The sequence below is a fragment of the Cervus canadensis genome, chromosome 26 (genome assembly GCF_019320065.1).
Source record: "Cervus canadensis isolate Bull #8, Minnesota chromosome 26, ASM1932006v1, whole genome shotgun sequence".
In the NCBI taxonomy this organism is placed as follows: domain Eukaryota; kingdom Metazoa; phylum Chordata; class Mammalia; order Artiodactyla; family Cervidae; genus Cervus; species Cervus canadensis.
The window spans coordinates 15,351,523-15,379,184 of record NC_057411.1 but is presented as its reverse complement, the minus strand read 5'-3'; the positions used below and the strand labels follow the sequence as shown (position 1 = coordinate 15,379,184).

The 27,662-nt window shown below is 33.4% G+C and overlaps 1 protein-coding gene across 14 annotated transcripts in view; it reads right to left on the bottom strand.

Annotated features, from left to right (window-relative positions):
- Positions 1-6,337: 6,337 nt before the first annotated feature.
- ADGRL3 (adhesion G protein-coupled receptor L3) overlaps positions 6,338-27,662 on the bottom strand; it is a 709,244-nt gene continuing 687,919 nt past the window's right edge. For 6 of the 14 annotated variants that reach the window (XM_043447764.1, XM_043447767.1, XM_043447765.1 and 3 more), the window contains 2 exons: positions 20,883-21,011; positions 6,338-14,418 (listed from right to left, as the gene is read on the bottom strand). In XM_043447764.1, the coding sequence (XP_043303699.1) occupies positions 13,619-14,418; positions 20,883-21,011 (929 nt within the window). In that variant the 3' untranslated portion in view covers positions 6,338-13,618. Of the gene's footprint in view, positions 14,419-16,338; positions 16,391-20,882; positions 21,012-27,662 lie in introns of all 14 variants that reach the window. The other 8 variants (XM_043447769.1, XM_043447773.1, XM_043447772.1 and 5 more) reach the window with 3 other exon arrangements.

The following is a 27,662-nucleotide window of genomic DNA, read 5'->3' as shown; positions in this document are numbered from 1 at the left end:
AGAAACTAATAAATAAAACACACTCTACAGTCATATGGATCATGAAGCAGAAAAGGTAGGACTATAATTGTGTTTCACTTCTGACTTCTTTTGGTAGAACTGAAAATCCTATGGCATTATGCAAAGGGTTGGATATTTTCTTTAAACTAAAGAATATAGAACACCCCAGAGTACGACGCATATATATTCCTCCTTAGTGAAATTGGAAATGGGAACCCACTCCAGTATTCTTGCCTGGAGAATCCTGTGGACAGAGGAGCCTGGAGGGCTGCTGTCCATAGGGTCACGCAGAGTCGGACACGACTGAAGTGACTTAGCAGTAGCAGCAGTGAAATTGGGGGAAAGCTGATAGGATTTGCTTTTATTTGTTAGAATTATATATATATTGGAGTAGGAAATGGCAACTCACTCCAGTATTCTTGCCTGGAAAATCCCATGGACAGAGGAGCCTGGAAGGCTGCAGTCATGGGGTCACAAAGGGTTGGACATGACTAAAGCACATGCGCGCACACACACACACACACACACACACACACATACACACATATATATTTCTCCTCATTTTCCTCCCAATAGTTGTATGTTTGTATGTGTGTTGGAAGGTAAAATCAGCAATCCATATTCAAATAAACTGCTTTTTGTGCAAGCATACCTTGGGAAAAGTCCTGAGCATTATGTCTGAAAGACTGTTTCCAGCTGGTGGCAGCATGAATTGAAATGAATTGAAATGTAATTATTCTTTTGTACAGATGTATGTATTGTAGTGGGGTGTATCCCTCAGTTTTAAACCTTCAGGCTGGATGAGAATAACAGCTTCTCTGGCTGTCTCTTGCTAATCCTGGATTAAACCTAATAGCATTTTCATCTTTACCCTTTTTTGAGAGTTTTCATCAAAACCAATTTAATTATCTTTTTCAAGGACACATAAGTGTTAGAAAAAGTAGTATTTCTCTACTTGAAATTTTCAAACTTACAAAGTAAAATTCAGGACTTGACTGAGAGAATGAAACGTTCACTTCTGATTTTCCGATGTTTATAATTAGACTTATTAAGGAGAGGAGAGAAATTAATTGTAACTGAGGGAAATATGCCACTTTTGTAATATTGATTGGATTATGGGTTTACTAGGTGCTCTTGTGAGATAGAACTGAAACTAAATGAAAATAATCAGTTAAGGTCAGTCAGATGTAAAGCAGGATTTAGCTGTGAAAGAGTGACATTTACAAGGCCCATGTCTCAGATGGACTGGATGAGACAGCACTGTAAGAACTGATTCTACTACAAGTGTGTTTTTCCAGCATCCCCCTCACACTAGCTCCTGTTAAGACTTTGTTGTCCTAGAGCAGATAGGAACAGTAACCTAGGCTATTCCAATCATGGTACATAATCCCACAGAGAAAACTGGTCCAGGGTAAGCTATGAGAACCAAGCATGGTGAATCTGAATCACAGGACTAGAAAATGGAGGAGCAGGCTTTTAACTCAGGCAGTGTAGATTCAAAGTCTGGAAACTCAGTCACCATCAGATACTGCTTCTCAGTAGGGAAATCAAGCTAGCACGTAGGAAAAGCAGATAAAAATAAGACACGGAAGTCTTTACTGTGTTCATTGTCCTGGTTCCTAATTAGTTTTGTCTTCACCCTTTTCCTCCATGATTACATGAATCAATAAATCCCATTAAATATTTGATTTTTTTATTTGTTTAGCTTAGGAAAGATTGAGTTTTGGTTCTGTTGCTTAAAAAAAAGGATCTTGAAATTATAGTAAGAGAGGAGAAGCTATATCACATGTGAGGTAGACATATTGCCATAGGAAGGTTAAACCAGGAAAACATTTTAAAAATAACATAGTATAAAATGTGCTAATCAGGAAACCCTGATTCAAGAATTAGCTCCAGCATGAATCAGGTATGACAGTGAACACTTCCTTGTCCTCTGTAGTCCTCAGTTTACTTATCTGTGAAGTAAAAGGGTGGAACTAAATGATTTCAAGACTTGTCTCAGGTCTGCAATTCTGTGAATTTACCCCATGCATTGGGGACACAAATGGCTTAGAGTGATGAGCAGAGTCCAGAGAGATGGATGAAAATGACCTAGAAAAAAAATTTTGGTTGAGGACTAACACGAAAGTGGGTCTGGGAATATTGAAAGGAAAAGAAGGGAAACAAAAGAATGGATTGGCTGATGACTAACTTTTTAGACTGAGTGAAAGAAGGTGCTGTTGATAAGAAACAAAGGCAGAAATGACTTTGGTGAAGCACAGACTTAAGAGGGGAAAATGAGTAAGCCTAAGAGTAAAGATAACAGGGAGACTGAGACTGAGATTGATAAGGAGGAAAATATTAAAGAGAAAAGAGATCTCATATTTCTATGAGATTAGATAGAATATAGCCTGAATATGAGGGAGACTGGACAGGGATGTGGGAAGATGGAGGTGATGACTAGATAGAGGAGAGGAGACCTTAGGTATAGCTTTGTGAAAATAATGGGAACGGAAATTTTCTAAACAGTCCAATAAATAATATAAAGCAAACATGACAAAGAGATGGAATGAGTGATTATAGATAATTTTTCTGCTCCCCTTGTAAAATATTTCCTATCATTGCATAAGTGAAGTAGCTGTCATCAAAAAGGAGTTAGGACTCTGGATTCTTCTAAAATATGTGTCAGATATTTGTATTAACAACTTGTATATAAGAGATGAAAAGTGAAATTGAAAATGTTAGTCACTCAGTCATGTCCGACTCTTTGCAACCCATGGATTAGAGTCCACTAGACTCTATATATATACTATATGTTTATATAAATATATAAATTGCACATGAGTTGATTTATTACCCCTGTGCTTTTTTTTTTTTTTACCCTTACTATAGCAGACATAAAAAATCATTATGGGATTCCTTCTTACTAATCTCAGATGCATCTTTCAAAAGGTATGTTCGAAGCAGACATTAACATTTGATCAGTTGTCACTAGAGCAAAAACTATTTGACATCCTATCATTTTATCCATGAAAGTTATGTGTTAAGTAGCTTGGTAATTTAGATGTATTAATTCTATGTGTCATTGCTGACCACTGAAGGAGAACTTTAGTATCTGTGAGAACCCAACATAAGTGGTTATTTCTAATGAATGGTTACTGATTTTTCTCTTACCTTTCATGGGGTCCTCCATGCTATTCCTGATTAGAGAAACATTTAGGAATCAATATTAGGTGTTTACTAGAACTTAAAATAAAAATGTGAATTCGATAACCAACAGGTAAATATTAGCATTATATTGAAGAAAATTTACTATCTGTTATGCATTTTTAATAATAAAAAAGTATATCCTTCATCATTTTACAAGCAACTCATTTTTACAGTGAGTAGATTTTTGAATAGCTGGGACACTGTGCAAAATACCAGGTACATATATGGTTTGATAATAGTCAAATTTACAGGGAAAACTTAAAGAAACTTTTGTTCCATGCAGTTAATTCTTGGTATTTATCTTTGAATTCTGCATGATCTGAAACTAATAACTGACTTCTTTCTATATGATAATATTCATGGGCTTGAAAATGGTGATAGAAACCCAGATATTCTGAACAAGAGTTTTTCATCTATGAATTAAATAATGAAAAATATATTTAATAATCCAGTTGATTTCTACTTGAATAATATATAATTTATTTTCATAAAATGAGAGAAAAACCATTTAGGTGATTAATCAGACTCACCTGAGGATAAGAAATTTTCTTTGTAATTTTCTGTATATCATTTCTGCTTTAAAGAGAAACTTTATAATATTTTGAGCATATTTAAACATTTTATTAATGTTAATACCAGTATTCATTAAATTCTTAATTCTGTGATTCTCAGCTCAAGCTGCATATTAAGTCACCTGTGGGCTTTGACGATTAATTTATACTTGTTCACCACCCAGAGATTCAGATTTAATTGCTTGGAATGAGGTGTGTGTTTGTTTGCTTTCTTTTCTTTTCCTAATATGCTCTAGGTGATTTCTCATTGATGACAGGGCTGAGAAATACTGAGCTAACTATTGTATTGACCTTTATAATAACACATAAAAATAGCAAGATAAGTTTAATCTTCCTCTTCAAAATAAGAGAATGAAATGTAGCACTATTATTGTGTTTCATAGGGATTTGAATCAGTCTCTCTCTTTGTAAATGAGAAACATGATTGTTGAGTAAAAACTCTTTGTTTCCAGTTTCTGTTGCCAAATGGATATTTGATGTTAGAAGATAGGAAGCTATGTTAAAATAAAGAGATTCTATGATTAGGCAGAATTCTTAAGGTGTCATTCATCTTAATTGCTCTTTCTCCACCTGAAGATTGGGACCAGATATTTAGGGCCGATACTTTTGTAACATTATTTCACAATGAGTTATAAAACCAATTAATATTGGAGGAGTCACTCCTACAGCATTTCATTGGTATAAAATACTCAGGGGCAATAAAAAATGCAGTTGTAACAAAAATATTTTGGGCAGTGTTTTAGCAACTGAGTTCCATAGGTTAATCATTTTAAATTGTTGCTCTTCAAGTTCCTTGAGGATTATAGGGCCAAATAAGCTTAGGAAACAACACAATAAATACTCCTCTTTAACTTTGCAGTACATTCTCTGAAATCTTATAATAAAAAGTTATGTTACCTTGTTTAGCCTGACATCTCCCAAAAACGTTTAAACTCAAAGACATTTTTTTTTTTTTGTCAAATGAGACTTGCTGAAAAACAGTACACACGAAGAGTTTATTTAGTACAAAAAATCTGTTTTAAGAGGTTTTTTTTTTTTTTTTGAGAATTTCATGTGTGTCGAGTACATTATATATCCCATACAAATTAGGTGTTGCATTTACTTTAGAGATGAGATGCTCTATTCTTGGAAAATTAATTTTTCAAAAGTGTACAGTCAGTGACACTTCTCTTTCTCTCGATTTCTGCCAACTGCCTAGTAAAATGGAGTTTGCATAAACTTTGAGCTCTTTAAAAAGCAGGCTTCATGCTTTTCTTAAAGTTTCCTTGAATATCTGTTTTCACTCCTTTATTTAAGAAGTGAAAGTAAAAGTGTTAGTCACTCAGTCATGTCTAACTCTGTGACCCAGTGGACTGTACGTAGCCCACCAGGCTCCTCTGTCCATGGAATTGTCCAGGCAAGAACACTGGAGTGGGTTGCCATTCCCTTCTCTAGGGGATCTTCCCGACCCAGGGATCCAACCAGGTCTCTTGCATTGCAGGCAGATTCTTCACCATCTGAGCCACCTCAACTAATCATTTAGTTGATGTGATGAATACAATGGACTTTAGACCATTGACTTTAGACCATTTAGACTTTAGACCAAAAATCTCTTTTTTTGAACTGAAGAAGAGATTTTGGTTCTAAACTCACTAGCTCTATGACTCTGAGGTCTGAATTTCAATTTCCTTTGTGTGAAAAAATCCATTTCACCATATGATTGGAAAGATTAAATGAGGCACTGTAAAGTGTCAGGTCCACACTAGCCACTCAAGAGTTCCTGATTTCTGTTTCCTTTTCAAAGTATTTTTTTTTTTATGAAAATGTATTTTCAATATTACAAAGCAGAGGCATCTAAATTACATTTTCTCTAGCTGAAATTTGTACTGATGCTGAGTTAATAAACTAAATAATCAGAATCCCTGACAGTACAGAATGATTATATAATGTCTACCTTGGCGATCCACAACATTTACTATATATCATGCCTTTTATTCAAAAGAATAGTGGTGGCTCAGATGGTAAAGAATCTGCAAGCAATACAGAAGACCCAGGTTCAATTCTGGGGTTGGGAGAATTCCCTGGAGAAGGGAATGGCTACCCACCCCAGTATTCTCGCCTGGAGAATTTCATGGTGGGCTACAGTCCATGGGGTGGCAAAGAATCTGACGCAACTGAGCAACTAACACCTTCGCTTGCAGAGAGCACCTAATTCTCCTTTGGGCCAAAGTTTCATTGGTGACCGATTCTCCTACTTGCCAGTTCGAGAGGAGGAAAAAGAAATTGATCAGGCAGCCGATACAGGATTGCATTTGATTATATCACATCATTGCAAACTTTAAGGGCAAACACTAAGTTCTGAATTTAACTTTCTGTTTTCCTGGAAATAACAAATCAACTCATAGACACCTCAGATGGCAGCAGTTTTCTGAAAACTTAAACAAAATAACTTCATGTTTTATTTTCAGCTTGTCAGAGGAGATTGAAGGGGTGGGGATAGTAAGAGTCCATGTTTCAATTATTATCTTGCAGTTGAAATACTGTTCCCAAACCAAAGTTTGGGTATTACCATATAATAACAGTGACTACTTCACTTATTGTTTACTGATATTTTTTTATTGAGGTTTGTAGCTTATGGTTTTACATGTGATTGTACAGAAGATTTAAGGGAAAAAAAAGTTGGAAACGTTGTACAAGGGAAAAAAATCCAATAGATTGAAATCTGGTAGGTGTATATGATAATTTTTATGCCATGTGTAAATATATGAGAATGTAAGAGACCAAAGCCTGCAATAGCTATATTCTAGTTTCTAAAAAAGTGATTTTTCTTATCAATGAGAAATGGCTTAATTAGTTGTTAGTTTTTAAAATAAACTATCATTTTTAAAAAGATACATTTTTAAATTAGATTTAATGCTTGGCAAGTGGGAAAACAGTATGAAAAAAACTTTTCTAATTACCCTTCCATTTTCTAATATATTCACAGAAGTCATTAAGGGAAATCAAGTTGACCCTCTCTACAATTCTTGAGTTTGTAATTCATAGGCAAAGATCAGTGTTAGGATATACAAATAAGACTTGTTTATAACTGAACACATTCTGATTGTCCACAGCTGCTTCAAGACATATCATCTTATATTACTTAGGATGGTAAAGGAAATCTCTATTTTCAAATGAGGCATGAAAACCAATTTTAAATGTTTTTTTCCTATTCTCTTGATTCAGGATGTCATTCAAAACATAAGACATGGTGACAAGTTGAAATTCAAGGCATTAAAAAAATGCACTAGAGGACAAGGCAGTGGTCAGCATGAGAAGATATTCTGTTCTAGTCACTGTATCCTGAGTTCCATCCCCAAAGACCTCTACCTACTACTAAAGAGTTGTTGTTATTCATGAATTTTGCCATTTTTTTGAGGTCAACCAATATATTTTGTTTTGAATCTGGCACTATTTTACCTGTTCCACTTTCAGGAGAATCAGAGGAATTTTTAACATTTAAAAGCCACTTTAGGTACGGATTTCAAACCTATTTCCTTGACAATATATTGTGAAATTCTGCACTCTTGGGCCATTGAGACAAACTTAACTCCTTTAAAATTATCCAACATTGGGCTAACTGTAAACTTTAATAACCTCTCCCTCAGACCACAAAATGGAACATTTTCCTTTTAAAATTATTCATTCTGAATGACAATATTTATCTAAATAAGATCCTTAGAAGGCATTACTTTCTTCTTCTTTCAAGCTCTTTCCTTTGGTATTTTAGAATGAAAGAAGCACTGGGAACTTTCAGACATACTTGGATTATGGAGTAGTTTGATAACACGTCATGTGTGCAACTGTCTGCAGAATTTTATGAATTGACTACAATAACTGGAGAGAGAGAAGGGCTTGAGAGTACTATTTTCAGCAGTGTAATTATTTGTATTATTCAGTCTCAAAGTTTATTCATATATATATAATGAATTAATGATTATTGCTTGGTTATGAATTATTTTGCACAATGTACATAATTCCAATTTAATGTTAATTTAATGCTTATTAGAAAGATTCATAATAAAGCTCTAAAAGGTACAAAGCTACTAGTAGCATTAACTATGTTGACATATAATAGAGTAAGCAGACTAGAGTGTGAATGTGAATTGAGGCAAAAATATTTCTATTTAAGAGACGTTTATAAAATATTCATGTCTCCTTGAGACAAGACTAAACAAGAAATACCTAAAGAGGGTTAAAAGTGGTAAAAATTATAATATGGTAAACTTAAATTTGATTTTTTTCAATACATCAATAACATTTGGTACAGTGTTTAAGATTTTTATCACTCTAAGTAACTTTATTATTTTTTCCTGGATAACTTTTCTCTGTATCTCTAATTTAGTTCTAGTTACCTCACCATGAACTCCACTTGGTTCTGCTCTTCTGTTCATATTATGGTTGAAAACACTTTATTATCTCAACAGAGGTTTTTTTCCCTATATAATCTTCCTTGACTTCTTCACATAAATCAAAGTTCTCCTTTCACACGACTGCTTAAAAATCATAGTTTGTATTTACCTTTGAAATACTCTAAGGGGATATGAGTTTAGAAAGATTTGTGTGATGTACTATTAAGAGACAGAAATATTGAAATCAACACATTTGAATAATAACTTAAAGATCCTAGATATTAAAGAATTACTGGCTTTTAACTTCTTAAAAATAGGGAATGGCAATAACTTTATTTCAAATGAGAATATGCAAAACCATAACAACTACCTGTTTCATTGCAAAAATCACAAAGTTTGCAACAATGTAAACAAGCTGTTTCCTCTGTAAACAGGAAATAAAAGAAATGGCATATGGAAGTACCTGTACAGATGAGTTGAAGACTGATTTCCTTTTTAAAGCAAACAGGAAGTAATCAAGTTAATTAGCAAGTAGGAAAGTTCCTCTTATGGCCTAAGCAGGAAAGAAGAAGCTATCAACACTTGAACTTATTTTAGTCTAGAAATGAAAATTTAGATATTTGTCAATATTCTTCAGATGATTATGTAGGGACGTTTTTACTACTGATTACAAAATTGAATTTATGGTTGGGATCCATCTAATCTATTTTATAAGCTCAAAGATGATTCTCATGTAGAATTCATTTGCACAAAAATGCTTCCATAAGCTATTTTGCAATGTTGCTGCTTCACTTTTGTGCTTCCATGTTACTAATTTATGTGTAGTAATCTAACATAAGACATTTAAAGTATTACTTAGAAATGCATAATAATTACTTATGTGGTGAGCTATAATTAGGAATTGCTAAACATGAGCTAATTAATTCTTAATATCTTGATACTATTATTATAGTACATTGGGGAGATCATACATATTGCTATTTTATCTAAAATATATATTTGTTAAAGAAGAAAGGACATTCTTGTCAGTATTTTCAGAGTTACTCAAAATCAAATTAGGATTTGGGTTCTTTTTTTTTTCTTTCTAAATTTTTCTCTCTCTAAATATGAACTGACTACATACTAGTTCTACAGTGTTTTTTGAAAAATGCCATAAGCAGTTGCACTTTGGTATAGTACTGATGGACAACTTCTAAAAAAATCAATTATTCTTTCACTAATAGGAGGTGATGATTTTGAAGTTGATCTTTAGATAACCTAGAAAAAATATTTTCCTCTCCCTTTTGGTCTGCACAATTAAGCAAAAAGTTAGTCTTTGAAGTCTTTAATGTCATTTTTTAAAGCAGGCAAATTAGTCAATGGATTTGAGCAGATTTGAGGGAAAAAGCTGAAGATATTGCCTGACTTAAGTTTATGGGTTCTTAAATAATTCATTTATAATATATGATTTTTCCCATTATTATGGATATTTTTGTTACACCAACTAGGTTAATATTAAAAAATTTAAATATGAAATCTTAAAAACTTTGCCTCATAATGTCAACATTTTTAGACTAATGTTACTTTAAAAATACAAATCATAACTACATTTTAATTTCAGTCATTATAAATTAGTATTACAGGAGTAAAGGGGTGTCCTTTACCTGCATTTGATTACTACATTATATTGACTATTTTTAACCTCAAGAAAATTTTTCATGCCAGTTTTTTTTTGCCATTATGATTATTTTAGCATAACAATTTATTATTTAGCTATAGTATTTTTAATTTTAATAGAGTGAAAACAAAAGATGCTCAAAAACTTAATTGGAATTCCTGCCTATTTCTCCTCACAAAACTTATATTTCTCCATAAATATTATCAATTAGGAACATGGGCTATGCAACAATCCAACATTTTCTAAATCAACTAGACATGAGGTTTATAAGCTAACGTCTTATTAAAGTATCATGTGAAACAGACCTCAAAAGGGAAACAAAATTGTAAAATGTTATAAAAATGTTATTTTACTTAGAAATAATAACTTGTTTCACTGACATAATTTTTACTTCCAGCTCTCAAATAATGTGCAATGTAGTATAGTATGTTTGATGAAAATTTACTTTTTGATGGAAAATCAGATAAATACACCGAAATATGCAAATGAATGTCACAGAGTACTGAAAATATAGGGTCAGCCAAATATGATTAAGAAAATTTTAAAGTTATTATCAATTGCCACACATGAAAACGCATGTGAAAGAAGATTCAAATTCAGGAATTCAACCCTTGCTAGTGTAAAGAGGACTAGCGGAATATATGAGAGACATACACAAATTTCTATTGAAATGTATATATAATTAACTCTTTCATCCACTATTTTGTCTTCACTATAGTCACCTTCAATTTGGGGGAATAATCTCTTCTCGTGAAAGTCTTTGGGATCTAAAGTCTCTCTGAAAGCACAGCAATTATGATGTATGTGAGTTCAAAAATCTGACCCTTTCATCTTTACATAAGTGCTTGGTCGTTACCAACAAGGACTGAATGGCTTTCCACATCAGTCTATGTATTCAAGTGATCTTCTTCAACTTAGACTATGGAGAGCTGAGAGATTATCAGCTTCAAATTTCCATATAATGAAACACAAAAATAATGGTCAGGGAGGTAGCAATAGCAGAAAATCAGAATTGGCATCATCAGCAAGCTGAACTGAGGTAGTTTCCCCATCATTCTGTGAAACTAGCTTCTTATTGATGGAGCTGTTTTCATGTAGATTACTGTTGGACTGGCAAAACTAGCATAAGTCTTCATAAATCCACAGGCTACATTTGTGTTTCTGAAGTTACCTTAAGCATGTCTAAAAGGGATTCTTTCATTATCAAATGTATTCTATGTACCAGATAAGACTAACCACCTTTTAGGAGTTAATATTGCCATATGTGGTAACTGAAAACCTAACTACTCATAAAGCTTGTGGTTCTCCTGTAACTTAGAGACAATGTGTAGACTTAAAAAATACTTATGTCAACTGACTAAAAGGAATGATGCATAAGATATTTTGAGGTGATATTGATTTTAAGGTTATCATGTACTCTGGCCCAGTACAGAATTTTTTCTTTCGTTGTATATTAAAATTGTATACAGAGATTACTGGCTACTCTGTAAACTACTCTTTCTAATTTTAATTCAAGAAATTAATTCATGTTGTTTAATGATTAATTTTTTTGGAAAAATAAAAAAAAATCACCAAGAAATCATATAATATAATTAGAAATTATAATTTGGCAAATTCATTCTAACTTTGCCCTAGGAGGGTCCCCATGCTTGCACACTGCTGGTAAAGATTCTTCTTCAGTAACTGGAGATCTAGAAAGTTTCTTTGAAAGGACTTTTTCCCTCTCATTTTATCTATACATAGTAAAACAACAACAAAAAAAATAGCATAAAAATGTCTTCTGTTTATAAAATGGGTATTCTCTTTGCCATTATTCTTGCATTTTTAGCCAATGGAATGAATTTAAACATTCAACATCAAAATGAAGAATATAAGGGAGGAAAAAATATGATCCTTCTTTTCCGAATTCAATACTTTAAATCTCTGATTGAAGCTGACTTTTATAATAAGCTGTGTGACTGAAGCTGGCTTATAAATAAGCACATAGTAATCTATATATTAACCTGCTTGAAAGTAAGTTATGCATCTTATTTCAGCCAACATAAAAATGCCCATCTCATTTTTCTCTTACATTTTGTCTGCAAAAACTAATTTTGTGCTTAGTTTATTCATCTAGGCAGACTGATTTCTTTAGCATGGCTCATTTGAGCCACAGAGGATTAGCAGAATTTATATACTGAAAACAGAACGAAAGAAAGGTGAGAAAAATGAAAAGAATAATTAATCATATAGTACATACATCAATACAATATCTTCTAAATCTCAATCAGTTGTTTATTGGTTGGCAAACAAGTTTCACTTTTACAACAAATATTAGTAATGAGGTCATCCAACTTTGAGACCATACAAAATGGATCATAAATTTAAAAAAAAAAATTGTATGTGCTGCTGATTTACCTCTTATAGTCCTACATTACTTAAAATCCTGTCAAATAAATAATTTTCCTGTTAATAAACAGAAGAGTTTTCTTTTTTAAATCACTTCAAAATAACTTGACCTTTTGATTCTGTCTACAAGTGAGTGAATTGCCTTTAAAAATTGGTAGTGCAGGTGCCCACTTGGGGATCAGACTGAGTATTCAGCACTTTCACACCTATGGGATACCGTTTTTCACATGCAGAAGCTCCACTAGTTCTACTGACATCTCTTGACTTCTAGAATCATAGCTACTGTCTTAGTGATGAACTGCTTGCCAAATATGCTTTGCATTACAACAGATGTGCACTGTAAACATAAAAGTTCTTCCTGCTCTAACTTGCAAAAATGCTCTTGGAAATATTCTGACTGAATAAAGATATATAGTGAGGGAAGGAAGTCTAATTTTATTTATTTTATTTTTTTGTAAAAAATAATTTGTTTGCATTACTAGAAAATGATTCTTATAAAGTGATAGCTTCATTTATTTATTTATTTATTTATTTTTTGCCAGGTGAAATTTTAAAGAAAAAAAGGAATGAAAGAAAGAAAAGGAAAAAAAAAAAGAAATGAAGAAAGAAAAGAAAGAAGAAAGGAAGGAAACTCTGCTCTTATTGGTAGACAAACTTGCAAGACCAGCACGAAAGAAAAAAAAAAATTTCTTTTTTTTTTTCCACTACATTAACAGGACTCAAATTCTGGAGGAACAGAAAGCAGACTACATGTGCAATGCTAGTATCTGTACATTACATAGAAATTGTTCAGTTTTTTTTCTGCCATTAGTTTATCATCAGTTAATACAGCAAATCATAAAATATGCATTTAGCATATAATTCTAGAATTCGCCTCCATTTCATTATTGATTTTGTTGTTTGATTTTGTATGCCACAGCTATTCCCACTGTGGCGAATTCGGGTTGTGAGTGACTAAAAACCACTATGTGATACAGTTTGCTTTGCTTTTTATCTTTGTGCAGCACTCCAGTCTAGATGCAGCATTGTTACTAACTTCAAACCACTGTTCTGGCCTTTGAAAAAAATCAGGTCCTTGTAATGAGAGTAACAGAGCATCAGAGATGGTAGAACAAACACAACATAATTCAACAAGGCCACCGTGAGTGCCATTTTCTTCAAATCTCGTTCATTAACATAATGAAGTCTCCATCTTGGGGTGGGGGGGTGAAGGACAAGGAAGCAGAGGGCACAGGGGAATTTCAGCAGTTATCTTTCTCCCCTGGGCTGACCTAAAAATCCCAGTTTAAAAAAAAAAAAAAATAAGGAGTCTGAGTTTTGTGTTTGTCGTTCAAGAACAGCATAAAGATTTAAAAGTACACACATCATTACCACTGCGTATATCAACTCAGCACAGTCTATCAGGTGTTAGCAGTCTTGTTGGCTTCAATTTCTGTCGTCTTCTATAGGCTAGTGACCAAATGAGCTGGTCCTTTTGAACTTCCCTCTGGAGGGGTCCCATCTTTGTTTGGAGGAACTATGAACCCATCACTGCTGCCGCGACCTAGCTGGTAGTAGGTGTGCAGCTGATGGACGTGGTTTCTGGAGCCGAGGTTTGGCATGCTTTTGTAGTAAACATCTTCGGCATCACCACATTTGGCCGGCGGGGGTTCGGTCTGGGTGCTGGTGGTAACGCTCTCTGCAGGGGGCACGCCAGCCAGCGCTGGCATGCTGGTATAGAGAGAGTCCCTGTGGGGTGACTGCAGATCTTCCGTGTGCTCATTGGTTAACAAAGGGAAAAAGCTCTCACTGTGATCTTGGGGGATCCGCCTCCTGGTGTAATGGTGTAGCTGATGGTTCTCTGTGGAGTAGACTCTTGGGGGCAGCAAAGGAGCATCCGATTCCTCATGAATCAATTCCAGGCCCAGACTCTCCTCATGGTTAAAGGAGGTGGCATCATCCAGGACAATGGCATCATCTTCACTCCCACTGCCCAGGTTGTTCACCAGCTTGTTCATCAGATTCCTGTTCTGTTCGCTGGAGCGCTCATGGTTATTCAGGTAAGATGGGATATAGTTGGAAGTGAGTTCCTTCAGAATCTTTTTCTCTAGGGCTGTCTCGTTGTGGTTATAGCCACGGTCTATGATTTGCACACAGTTGCTCAGGTATTCGCCACTGGCAATGCTGTAACTATTGCCATGGTTACCATTCAGTGGTAGAGTATCCATGACACTTGTATCCCTGGCATTGTTCAGGAGCCCCTCTGAAAAAGATCACAAAACATTATGACATTCATGTCCGATTGGCCACAGAACACATACACAGAGACACAGAAGCAAAAACACCCGACTATGAAGTATGTATAAATTGGTAGCAATTTTAATTAAGTATAAAATGTTTGGAAATTAAAAAGCACTGTTAAATATATATGTACATATCTATATAAATATATATATATATATGTATACTTGGACAATTGATAGAAATCTTATAAACAGAAAATAAGTATTTACAGTAAATCTCTAAAAGAATTTTAAAACTCTATAAATTTGCACAAAGCCTTATAAAGTTCCATACAAACATTGCCTGACACTATTTGAAACATATTTGGTTATAACTTAGGAAAAACAAAATTTTCTGTAGTCATTCATAGCTTTCAATTTATACACACCAAAGTCAATTCAATAATTCATTACCTTTTAATTTTATATGTTGTCTTAACATTGAAATAGGTATAGAATTAGCATAATTCATGGTGTGGTACTTTGAATATACTAATCAAAGTAGAAGATTCAAGCACTGTCTAATAATTTGGTATGTAATTTTATAAAACTGAGAATATCCCTATACAAAAAACCACAAAAGGATTTTGTTAAATTTGTCAGAATGATATAGTTATGAAATAATGCCTAGGTAGATAAATGGCACATCAAAATAATTTGCAAATGGGAACTTTCAAAACAGAAATATTTTGGTTTACTTTCCAATTTTTTTTCTGTTATAAGCACTTTGGGTACTATTATATATCCATTAGTAATTGTTAGGGTCATTAGATAATTCTACAAAAGAATGTATAAAACATGGGCATCTAATTCCTATAAACATAGTGTCAGTATTTAAGGTTCCATTTCATAATGAGTGATGACTTTGTGTGCATATTAAGTTTTGGGTTTAAAAGAGATTAAACATCTTATTCTGGGAAGAAACAGCTGCAGTGATATAAATCTGACCATATGCTTCTTCAAGGTTTTTGCATTTTCTTGAATGAACAAAAATCCAAGAATCAATAATAGTTCCATAAATTACTTCAAATGCAACCACAAAATAAAATAAAACACAAACATTTAACCAGTACTACTAAATAAGGGTACTTCTTTATAGAACAGTTTTTTTTTTTAAGAATTCCATTAAACTTCTCAATACATCATTAACTTGTGAAAATATAGCATTCATTCTATATCTGTGATGCAGTTATGTTTAGCAAAAGTGAGCTAGTTCATTACTGGTTTAAATAAAGTGTTCCAAATATATCAATTTTTATACGGACTTCTGATACATACTCTGTGTTCAAGTAACACAGTTTTCAAAAATAACAATGCACTGAATACATTAAAAAAGCAGCCATCACAGACATAGGGTGAAGCGATTTATTTTCATGTTGTAAGATATCTTGTAGACAAATCCACGATGTTAAGAAAAAATAAAAGTAAATGTTTTTAAAGGGCCATATGTGATGGGTGACTGCTGCTGCAGAGGCTGCTATGGTATGCTTGATGATTATGGTTGAGCAACTGATGCATTGAAACGTGTTTATTATTTCTGTTGTCAATGCATTAGGTACCGGTTGAAAACAGCCATACTAAAAAAAGGTGGATACATTGTATGTGACATGTATTTGTGTGATGGAATGTAGTAATGAAAATTAAAAGTTTATGAATTACTTAGCAAAAAATAAATGCTTAATTTAAAAACAATTTAACTCACACAAACATTACATGAGACTTAACAACTATGTTACGTGACACAATAAAAGAATCAGACAACAAAAGCGTCTAATCTCTGTTAACATATATTTATATAAGTTGATTTATAGGTTCTTTAGTTTTTAAATTGTGAGATGAACTGTTTTTAATAACTACATCATCTATATGTGATGCAATAAAAGTGAACTAAAAAAAATTACATTTGATATGCAATGTTTAGCTTTACTCCCATACTTGTCTCTCTGTAGGGCTCTAAACGACAGCATGGAGAAAAGGAAAGAAAAACAACAAGTAAGCTTACAGCGACAGTAGAAGAAACATGAGTAAAAAGCAAATTGATGATATGCAGAAAAAAGAGTCAAAGGAAATCATTCCACTGCCCCAAAATTCATGAGTCTGTGTTACATGGCTTATCATAATTAAAAATACTGAAATGTTAGAAAATAAGAAACCCCCATAACACATGCTAATAAAATGAGTCTTTAATAAGCGTTTCGTCAGTTTGTAAATTTCAAGCAAATACACATTTATTTTAAGGTTAAAATTATCACATCAACCAAAGAGAGTAAAATCCTGAGGGCAAGCCATGACTTTTTCCACAACTTTAATTCAATATTACATATATATTTGTGTGTATGTGTTAGGACATACTTGCTTCTAAGGAATGTCACTTTAATTTTTTTCAGTTAGATTATAAGTAAATTCTTTATTTTGTACAGAGAGAAAAGAAAAACACTTCGAAGTTTTTATAATTATGTTTGTTTACTTATGTATTGTCTCATGTGCAAAGGTTATTTTTTCCCACTGTACCTATACAAATGCTTTTTATCATTTGTAAATAATACTGATCAATACTGTCATTTCTGAAGCTCATATTCAAAAGTTGTATTACTATGGAGAAAGAAAAATGTTAAATCCAACCATTTTTCTGTATCATGAAAATGTGAGGGAAAAAATACCACCAATCAGTATCAAGTTTTCCTCTGGATTGTTGCATAATCATATGCAATCAAACATTTTAAAAGGTAATACTTTAAAAGCAACCATAAAAACATTATTTTTAAAAATTCTCATATTTTAATCCAATCAAAAAACTGCTCTTGCTGATTTTCTTTATAAAAAGATTAAATCATCACAAAATAAAAACCAGCTCAGTCACTGGGCTAGATAATTACAAGAGATATAGACTTGTTACAATTTAACCACTGCTTTAGAGGTACTATTTTTGTACTTTAAAAGTTGACTTGCTTCTCAGCAAAAGACCAACAATATTTCAAAATGCAGAGAAAATTTCTTTTAAAGAAGAATTTGAAATAAAAAGCCAAATTAGTATAGCAACAGATGCAAAGTGCTTGTAGGCTCAGTATGGCCCCTTCTGTAAATGATAACATTTTAGAAGTGGGAAGCACAGGAGAGGTAACTGAAGTTCAGCTCCTGCTTTGCAAGATGAGGAAGCTGCTGCCAAGAGAGACTGAGGCTTATCTAACACCGCTCTGCCGACAGTGGCAGAACTGGGATCAGAAGGGGAATCTTGATTGACTTCATGCACTACTCTCCTCCACCTCCTTCTCTTCACATCCCGCCTTAGACTTCGAAAGCCATAACAGAATATTTAATTATATACTTTATACTATAACCTTGTATTCTTGACAACTATAATGTATTCTTCACGTATCCCATCCTAAAGATATGTCTTTCTTTAGAGTTTTAGAATTGAATTAAATTACCTTAAAATGTAAATTAATTTGTAAAAGCATGACTTCTCAATATATTACATTTTGTTGACAGGTTAATCTATAAGATTTATCTAAGAAAAACTGAACTATCCAATACGGATAGGAAGATAATGGTCCAGAAATACTATGCATGAAGTTTTAAATACTTCCACAAAGAGAATCTGAATCCAATCTAACAAAAGTATATTATTCATTTTTGTTCCTAACACTATATGCATCAGGAACACTATAACATATTTTTACATATTTTAAATAAAAGCATCAAAAACAAAAATGGATATTTTAAATCCAAATGCTTCTTTGCTTGGATGGCATTGGTATAACAGAATTAAAGGACCAACAGAACAGAACCAAGTTGTAATTCAACATAAACCACTCCAGTACATACCGAGCCACCTATATTTCATGTAAGATTTCACCTTGCCAGTAAGAATATAAGTGCATTCATCTGAAAGCATAAGATTAGTAGCAATATGATAGTCACCAAGTTTTATTTTTGGTCAGTGGTAAAACATCATTTTAAGCACTACCATAGTTTCTTAACATCTTAAAAAATACTAAAACATAAAGTAGTTGAACAATTCCATTTCTGATTCTGAAAACCAATAATAAAATTATTTACTTTTGTTTTTAAGAAAAGTCAGCCAAATGTAATTTACTGGCATAAACAACAAATCCATTCAGAAGTAAGCTTTGTGCATTTATTGATAATCTTAATAGCAATATTCAGTAATAGGCTCGACAGGAATAAAACTTTGGATTTATATGGTATTATTTTAAATTTTGTCATTAAAAATTCACTTGGAAAGTGTTTATATAATAGTGTTCCATCCTTAGAAAAATCTCCCAATTTAGAATGCCAATAATAAAGTAAGACAAGAAGGCAAATACTGAATTAGGGAAAACATAGATTAATGATTGTTACTTTTTCATTATGTATGACACTAGAAATTATATCTGAATAGTCAAAAAAGCTAAACACAATGTGATCTAAATTTATTCCTTATTTTAAACCAATTTCCAACAATTCTTCATGTAAGGTGAATAATGTAGAATAGATATAATTTGCAAATATGGTGTAAATCTTCATTTAATATCATTCAAAACTTAATATGTTAGCACACTTTAAAATGCTTTTAGTGACACAGTTATCTGTCATTTAGGCTAATGAAAATAAAGAAAAGCCCCAGACAAGCCTTCATAAAGTCTGCAGAATTGTTCTGCCAAGCCACATTTGGTGCATTGTGTAATATACACATAACTAAGTGCTACAACAAAATAAGGATATTGGCAAACAGCAAACAATATAAAGGGGGATAACCATGAAGAAACTTTCTTCTATTGATAGCACTAAGGCTGCTTTACTAGAATAAAAAGGTGACTAAAAGACTCCAGATTAACTACATTTAAGAATTTAAAGGATGCCACAGACAGCAGAAAAATGCTTTGCTCATCTTTGTTCTAGAAGGCAAAGCTAAGCATCATGGCCAGAGGCAAATTTCAGCTTGGTGGAAAGAAAAATATTTATAACAAATGGAACATTTCAACAATTGAATATCTAAGTTCCTGAGCTAGGAAGGGCATCACTAGAGGAAATATTTAAGCACAGGCTGACAGAATGTCCACAGTATAGCAAAGAGGATTCAATGTGTTCTCTCCCTTCTTTTAATTCTAGGTCTATGATTCTCAGGTGTAAATCTCAAGAAACGGGATAAAATTAACAGTTTGCTTAATTATTTTTCCTACTGACAAACAACTTGACTATATTCCTGAAGTCACTTCTGAATTATTGGCTTTGAGATTTTTGAAATCATTTAAAATCGTCTTTTGTATCTAACAAGGTGTCATCTAGGAAACTCGGATGATTTTAGAGAGATACCCAAAGACCATGTTGCAACAAACATGCTGTTTTTGGAATAAACATTCACACCAAGTTTTCACATTCATGCCAGTAAGTTGTTACCTCTGACTGAGGACACACACACGGATTCCCAAAAAAGGATAACAGACATTTTACTCAAGATTGCCTAGGAAGTTAAAATATATTTAATCTATCACGTCCAGCTTGAAGGAACTATTGAAGTCTCTTTGTTATAGTGAGTTATTTTCAAATATAATTTTAAATAGGTGGATCACTGACTAAAATTTTTCTTTTACAAAACTTTTACTTGAGTGATTTTTTTTTTCCTGTGGTCACTTTACTTATGATATGAATATTTTTAATTTTTGTGCCCCCAATATATTTTTATCTTAAAAAAAAGTAGTGTCATGTACAAAGGCTTAGATTGTAAGTGGTTTTAAAGAGACTTATGGTTATCTGAGCTACAATTTAAAGCTGGAGGATATACAGAGGAGCCATATCCAAAACCCTTGCTGTTGACACGCAGCCACAGTAGAGAAAGCATTTCACGACCTTCCTTAGTCGGTGCATACAGGCAATATTAAGATAGGGCAGAACTTGATCTGTTACTGCTCAGTTCTCTGTTCTTTCCTCCACAGCTTATTTCAGGGTTTTCCATGAAGTTGATCTAAATGCTTTCATTAATACTGATACTTGTGCCGAGTGTGCTTCATGGTAGAAGAGAGCAAGATTACTTTCTTGATCTTATAGCATTAAGATTACTGAATCAAGTCTTCTTTATCTTACTTACCTTAGGCAAATAGCTCATTTCTCAAAATGAATACATAGGTATTTAGTGTGGAAATCAATCAACAACAAGAAAAGTACTGACAAACCACAAAACATTTTATAACATTACAGAGAACAAACACGTATTGGTGAATCAAGCATTTGTTTATCAGAAGGGAAAAATCCATTTCTTACTAAGGAAAACCTAAGGAAAATGGAAAATAAAAGCACCAAGAAGGGTGAAAGGTGAAAAGAGTCTGTGTGTCTGCTTCCAAAAGAAAGAAAAGGCAGGAGGAAGGAAAGAAAAATAGAATGTGGCCATAAAAGCTACATAAAATGGGACTTTCACTTGAAAAAATTAAGATAAACTCCAGCACACCTTGTGTGTTGTACATGCTGACAGAAGGGTTGTTACAGACCGCCGGTTCCCCCAGCAATGTATTATAGGGATTGTTAGTACCATGCGGACGAAGCAGAGCATTGCTTATAAGATGATTAGCCATGGCTCCTGGAGCAGCCCCATAGAAAGACAGAGAAAAAAAAAAAAAAAAGGTCAATCAGGCAAAAGTGTTTGAAAAAAAGAAAGGAAACATTTAGAATGATAACAGTTGATATAGTCCTGATTACAAGCAGGCAGCTAGTCAGACTCAAAAATATATGCCACTAAAGCACACACGTTTCCAACAATGCACATATCTGAGTCAATGGGAAAGAAAGAAGATGATTTATCATGTTAAGCCACATTTAGGGTGTTCTCTTTCCCAGAGTGTAAGCAAGAATATATTCCCATGCTTGCTAAAAATGAAAGATTTTTTAAAAAAGCAAACTATAATCTTCCATATAAACAAAACACAAAACACAAAAGCTGAAAGAAAGTTTAAAACACAGAAAGAAAAGCTAAAATTAAAACATTCATTCAATCACAGAAACCACTGGGTTGTTTTCAATGAAAATAATAAAACGCAACATTTATGATAAAACACTCATTTGGAGAGCAGTTGTGGACACAACAGAAGATTTTGACATTACTTACAATTCTATGAAGAAGACTTATTCAAATTGAAATAAAATAAAATGCAATCATACTTGCTAGTTCACCATAGTAAGCATTAGGTGAAATTTCAAATCTGATAAAATGATCATAAGGATATTATTCTAAAATATTTTAAATAAAATATTAAGTTCGTGGTATCAACCAATACATATAATTACATTTTCCATTTTCCAGCTGGTGGGTTTTGGCATAGCAAAGTAAGAAAGTTAAACTCTTTCATTTCTTTATGAATAGAAGTACTTAGTCTCTAACAAACTGTCAGCATGCATTACAACCTCCCCCTTTCATAGCAATTTAACACAAAAGGCAAAAGCTTTAGAAGACAGTTTTATTAAATAGAATTAGGCCATATATGAAAATCATAGATCTATATGTATTTATGTTAGATGATAAAGGAAAAATAACTGAAGAAAGAAAAATACAAATTGCATAAGGGTAGGTTGAAAACATTGTATATTAATTTAAATATATACATATTAGAAAATGGAAATATAACATATAGAACAGGAGAAAATATGTGCAAGCAAATTTACAAATGTTGGCAGTCCAAAAAAGGACTAGTATCTGGGATATCTGGGACTTTGGAGAACTCCAAAAAGTCAACAGTAAAAAACAATCAACAAACAAAACCAAAAACAATTCAATTAGAAAATGGACCAAAGATATAAACAGACGTGTCATGGCAAAGTGTATACAGGTGGCAAACAAGTTCATAATGAGAAAAGGAGAAAGAATGCTTTAGGAAAATAACAGGTTAAAACCATAAAGAGATATCACTATACACTTAAAAGTGGAGATGACATCAAATGTTGGCATGGATAAAGAGAAATGGGGTCACTCATACTTTCCTGATGGAAGCATACAGTAGTACAGCTATTCTGAAAAGTAGTTTGGACTTTCTTATACAACTAAATGTACAATATTGTAAAGTAATAAGCCTCCAATTAAAATAAATAAATTAATGAAAAAAAAAGACTAAATGTACAATTACCATAACACCCAGCTACTGTACTCTTGGACATTTATCCCAGAGAATTGGAAATTCATGCTGGCACAAAAACCTACAGATTCTTGGCAGCTTTATTTGTAATAGTCCACAGTGGGAAAGCGTCCAGATGTCCTTCATCTGGTGAGTGGATGAACAATCTGTGGCACATCCATACCATGGAATACTACTCAGAAATAAAACCGAACAACTATCAATACACATAATGACCTGGATGAATTGCTCTTATACTGCGTAAAAGAGACAATTCCAATGATTTACACTGAATGATCCCATAAATATGTATATAATAATCTAGAAATGACAAAATTATAGAAACGCAGAACAGATTAGTGGCTTCTCATGTTGAAAAATGCAAGTGGGAAGGAGGTGGGCGTGGTCATAAAGGGGCAACATGAGGCATCCTTGATGGAATGACCCTGTATCTTGACTATGGTGGTGGATAAACAAACCTACTCATGGGGTTGCAAAGAGTTGGACACAACTGAACGACTTTCACTCACTCACTCACTCATTCTTGTAAGAATTACAGGGAACTAAAACACACACACACACAAATACAATTAAATACAAGTAAAACTGAAGAAATCTGAGCAAAACTGGTGGGACATTTCAATGTCAATATGCTGGCTGTGACTCTGTAGTATACTTTTATAAGATATTAATGAGGGAAACTGGGAAAAAGGTATATGATCTCTGTAGTATTTCATTACAACTGCAAGTGAATCTACGATTGTCTCAAAAAGTAATCTATACTGAATGCATAAAATAGGAACATTCAGTTGCTCATAGAAATGTTAAAAAAGTGAAAAGGGAAAACTTAGCCATGGCAGTTTTAATTTTTTTTTTAAAAATCATACTGTTATATGGTAAATTACCAGTCAAATAAATATTTTAAACTCAAAACTGGGAAAGTGAACTCTTGATTTAAAGGACAATAAAGCTTGTCTTGGGTTTCCTTGGTGACTCAGACAGTAAAGAATCCGCCTGCAATGTGGGAGACCTGGGTTGGATCTCTGAGTTGGGAAGATACCCTGAGAAGGGCTGCCCATTCCAATATTCTGGCTTGGAGAATTTCATGGCCAGACAAAGCTTGTCTGATCTGTAGAGCTGAAAGGTTTCAGTTATATCAGGAAATAAGCCATATGTTTACATCCTACACATTCTGCAAAGAACTAGCACACAACTTTTCACTTACTATATGCTTGATGAATATTTGTTAAAATTGTATTTCATATACATTTAAATGTCTTTACACAGTGAGATGACAGATTTTCAGCTTATTATAAAATAGGTACATCAGGATATTATTTTCCATTGATGAATTAAATACATGGTATATTAGTAAGGAAAGCTAAAATGAGTTGGCTATAGTGGTCTTTCAGATAAGAAACTGAATACTGTTCATCTTAAACATGTATATTGCTGATGTTACACAAATTTAAGATAAACTGACTGAGACAGGATTTGATTTGCCCAAATTTTTTAAAAACAAACTGCCTGTAAATTGTATCTATGTAATATTTATTATCACAGCCTTTTCTCAAATAAAAAAAGTTAGTCTTCTAATACAAGTAGTTGTTTTCTAAAGTTACTATAAATGAAAATTTAAATAAAAAATGAAAGGTGTAAGAACTTAAAATGAACTAGAGTAAAACTTAAAAAGATGAAAATTATTCAAACTCTTTATATTTTCTCATAGATCAAATAAGGGTAAGATCTTTATCTCTGGGACTTACATGTGCATTTCTATATATTTCCCTTCATTCCTACACATTATTGAAAGTAATAGGAAAACAAACAGTAGGCTGGGAAGATGGCTTGTCACTTTTTTTCCTTACTTCACATAGCTTATAAAAGAAAATATCCCTTTTTTTACTATGCCTATGTAAAAGATGATCTGCTTAAAAGTTACATCAGAAGAAAACTAATTATTTATGGTAAAGAATGTGAACTAGATTCATCGTGGGGACCATTTCATAATATATACAAGAAGTTAATTATGTCATACACTGAAAATTAATATGTCAATTCACCTGAGCTTAAAAACTAATACATAATACAAGAATATAATTAAAAATAGATGACCTATAGAACAAGCAAACAATTAAGTTGGGAAGAATCAAGCATAGGCAAGAAGCAGGTGACTCAAATTTTGGTTTCTGTTTAGAATTTGGTTTTCAAAAAAGCTAATAATAAGAGAACAAAAAGTGGAGTTCCACAATGGGATTCTAATGAAACTATCAAACTTTGTACAGATAATCCATCTGGTTCTAGCTTTCCTAGCATAAAGTTCCTGTTCAGCTTTTCTTAGGGGTTTCCTAATCTTTAAAAGTATTTTATTTGGAGAAATGTCTGTTTAGTTCTTTGGCCCATTTTTTGATTGGGTCATTTATTTTTCTGGAATTGAGCTGCAGGAGTTGCTTGTATATTTTTGAGATTAATCCTTTGTCTGTTGCTTCATTTGCTATTATTTTCTCCCAATCTGCTAACAAACACATGAAAAGATGCTCAACATCACTCATTATCAGAGAAATGCAAATCAAAACCACAATGAGGTACCATTACACGCCAGTCAGGATGGCTGCTATCCAAAAGTCTACAAGCAATAAATGCTGGAGAGGGTGTGGAGAAAAGGGAACCCTCTTACACTGTTGGTGGGAATGCAAACTAGTACAGCCACTATGAAAAACAGTGTGGAGATTCCTTGAAAAACTGGAAATAGAACTGCCATATGACCCAGCAATCCCACTTCTGGGCATACACACCGAAGAAACCAGATCTGAAAGAGACACGTGCACCCCAATGTTCATCGCAGCACAGTTTATAATAGCCAGGACATGGAAGCAACCTAGATGTCCATCAGCAGATGAATGGATAAGAAAGCTATGGTACATATACACCATGGAATATTACTCAGCCATTAAAAAGAATTCATTTCAATCAGTTCTAATGAGATGGATGAAACTGGAGCCCATTATACAGAGTGAAGTAAGCCAGAAAGATAAAGATCATTACAGCATACTAACACATATATATGGAATTTAGAAAGATGGTAATGATAACCCTATATGCAAAACAGAAAAAGAGACACAGAAGTACAGAACAGACTTTTGGACTCTGAGGGAGAAGGCGAGGGTGGGATGTTTCGAGAGAACAGCATGTATATTATCTGTAGTGAAACAGATCACCAGCCCAGGTGGGATGCATGAGACAGGTGCTCGGGCCTGGTGCACTGGGAAGACCCAGAGGAATCGGGTGGAGAGGGAGGTGGGAGGGGGGATCGGGATGGGGAATACATGTAAATCCATGGCTGATTCATGTCAATGTATGACAAAACCCACTGCAATGTTGTGAAGTAATTAGCCTCCAACTAATAAAAATTAAAAAAAAATTAAAAAAAAAGGAATAAAGCTATTGTAAAAAAAAATAAAAAAATAAAAGTATTTTAAATTTAAAGCACTTTTATCAGTGAAATCTACTAATGTAGGAAGACTGAATTTTAAAGTTTTCTTACTTATCATGAATTCCTGCTAAGTTAGAAAAGGCCAGCAACAATAGCAGCAATGGATTGGCATGCCTCTGTATTATGGTACAGTGTTGCTGAAATGGTACACTATCCATCTCTACCGCAAGAGTTTGGTAGGCTGTTTCAAGTCTGAGGGCAAGGAAGAATCAGCTACTAATCTACAGTCCTAATGAGTGACATTATTGGAGATCCAACTGCTGTTGAATCTAAAACCAGATAAACACTTAAAAAAAAATTTAAACTTAAAACTAAAATCAGCTTTCTCTTTATCATTGGTGTTAAGGAACTTTCTTCCTGATAGAAAAAGAATCACTATTTAAATTAAGTTGGCTTTTATACTATCACTCATTTTTATACCTCATGTACCATTTAAAACTAATATAATTAGTGTCACTGAAACTGACTTTAGTCCTGAAACCGAAGAGTTATAAGAAGAATGGGCTCAGTTACAAGAACTACAGATCAAGATGTGCAGTTTGGTGATCAATGTTTTGCAAAGGCTATAAGGTTATGGATAAGCTCTATGAGTTTGCTAGTTTGAAGTTTTGAGGCAGATATCTGAATAACTTGACAATTATGCTTCATTGATTCACCTTGTGTAAGAAGTTCATACCTTTTCATGGACACTCATAGCTGTTGTAATCTCAAGAGGCCATGTTTCCTGTTGGCGTGCCAAACAGGGCAATTTTCCTAGAAAGTGATGCCTATTTTTTGGGCTTCCCTGGTGGCTCTGTGGTAAAGAATCTGCCCGCAATGAGGCAAGACCCAGGTTCAATCCCTGGGTTGGGAAGATCCCCTGGAGAAGCAAATGGCAACCCACTTCAGTATTCTTGCCTGGAGAATCCCATGGACAGAGAAGTCTGGAGGGCTACAGTTCATGGGGTCACAAAGAATCAGACATGACTGAACGACTAACACTTTCACATTGTATTTCATTTGTCTTTTCCCCCAGGTCTGTTCTGTTTGCTTCTGGCTGCTTCTCCAATTTATTTGGGTCACTTTGAATTCTGATACTGTTTTCCAAGGTTCTGTCCATCCTGTCTTTTCCCTTTCTCTCCAAGTAATTTCTGATTCGTAAACTCCCCTTCTAATAACTGTGAAATTGTTGAAGACTTCCAAGAAGATCAGTGTTTACAGACCACCTGTCACTATTTTGCCACTAAAAAGTTAAGCCTACTGGTTAGTCAGTTTGAAGATAGAAATAAATTGATGTTGGGAGGTGGAGAGGAAGATAGTTACAACACAATGTATGGGAAAAGCCTGTTCATGTGCTAATTTCACTGTAATGGAAACCCCAGAAAACAGAAAATACATAGGGTTTTTTTCACTGCTCTGTATCTCATGTCTAGGATAGTTCTTAAGAGCTCAGTAAATATTTCCTTAATTAAAGAAAAAATTTATGTGAAATCCATGACATTGTGAAAATATGAAAACTAAAACAAAATCTTTTTTTTTTCAATTATAAGTAGTTTTATACTTCGAGTAAATTTTTAAAGAGTGTCATTTGTATAATTCCTACTGTGATTTCAGTTCAGTTCAGTTGCTCAGTCGTGTCCAACTCTTTGCGACC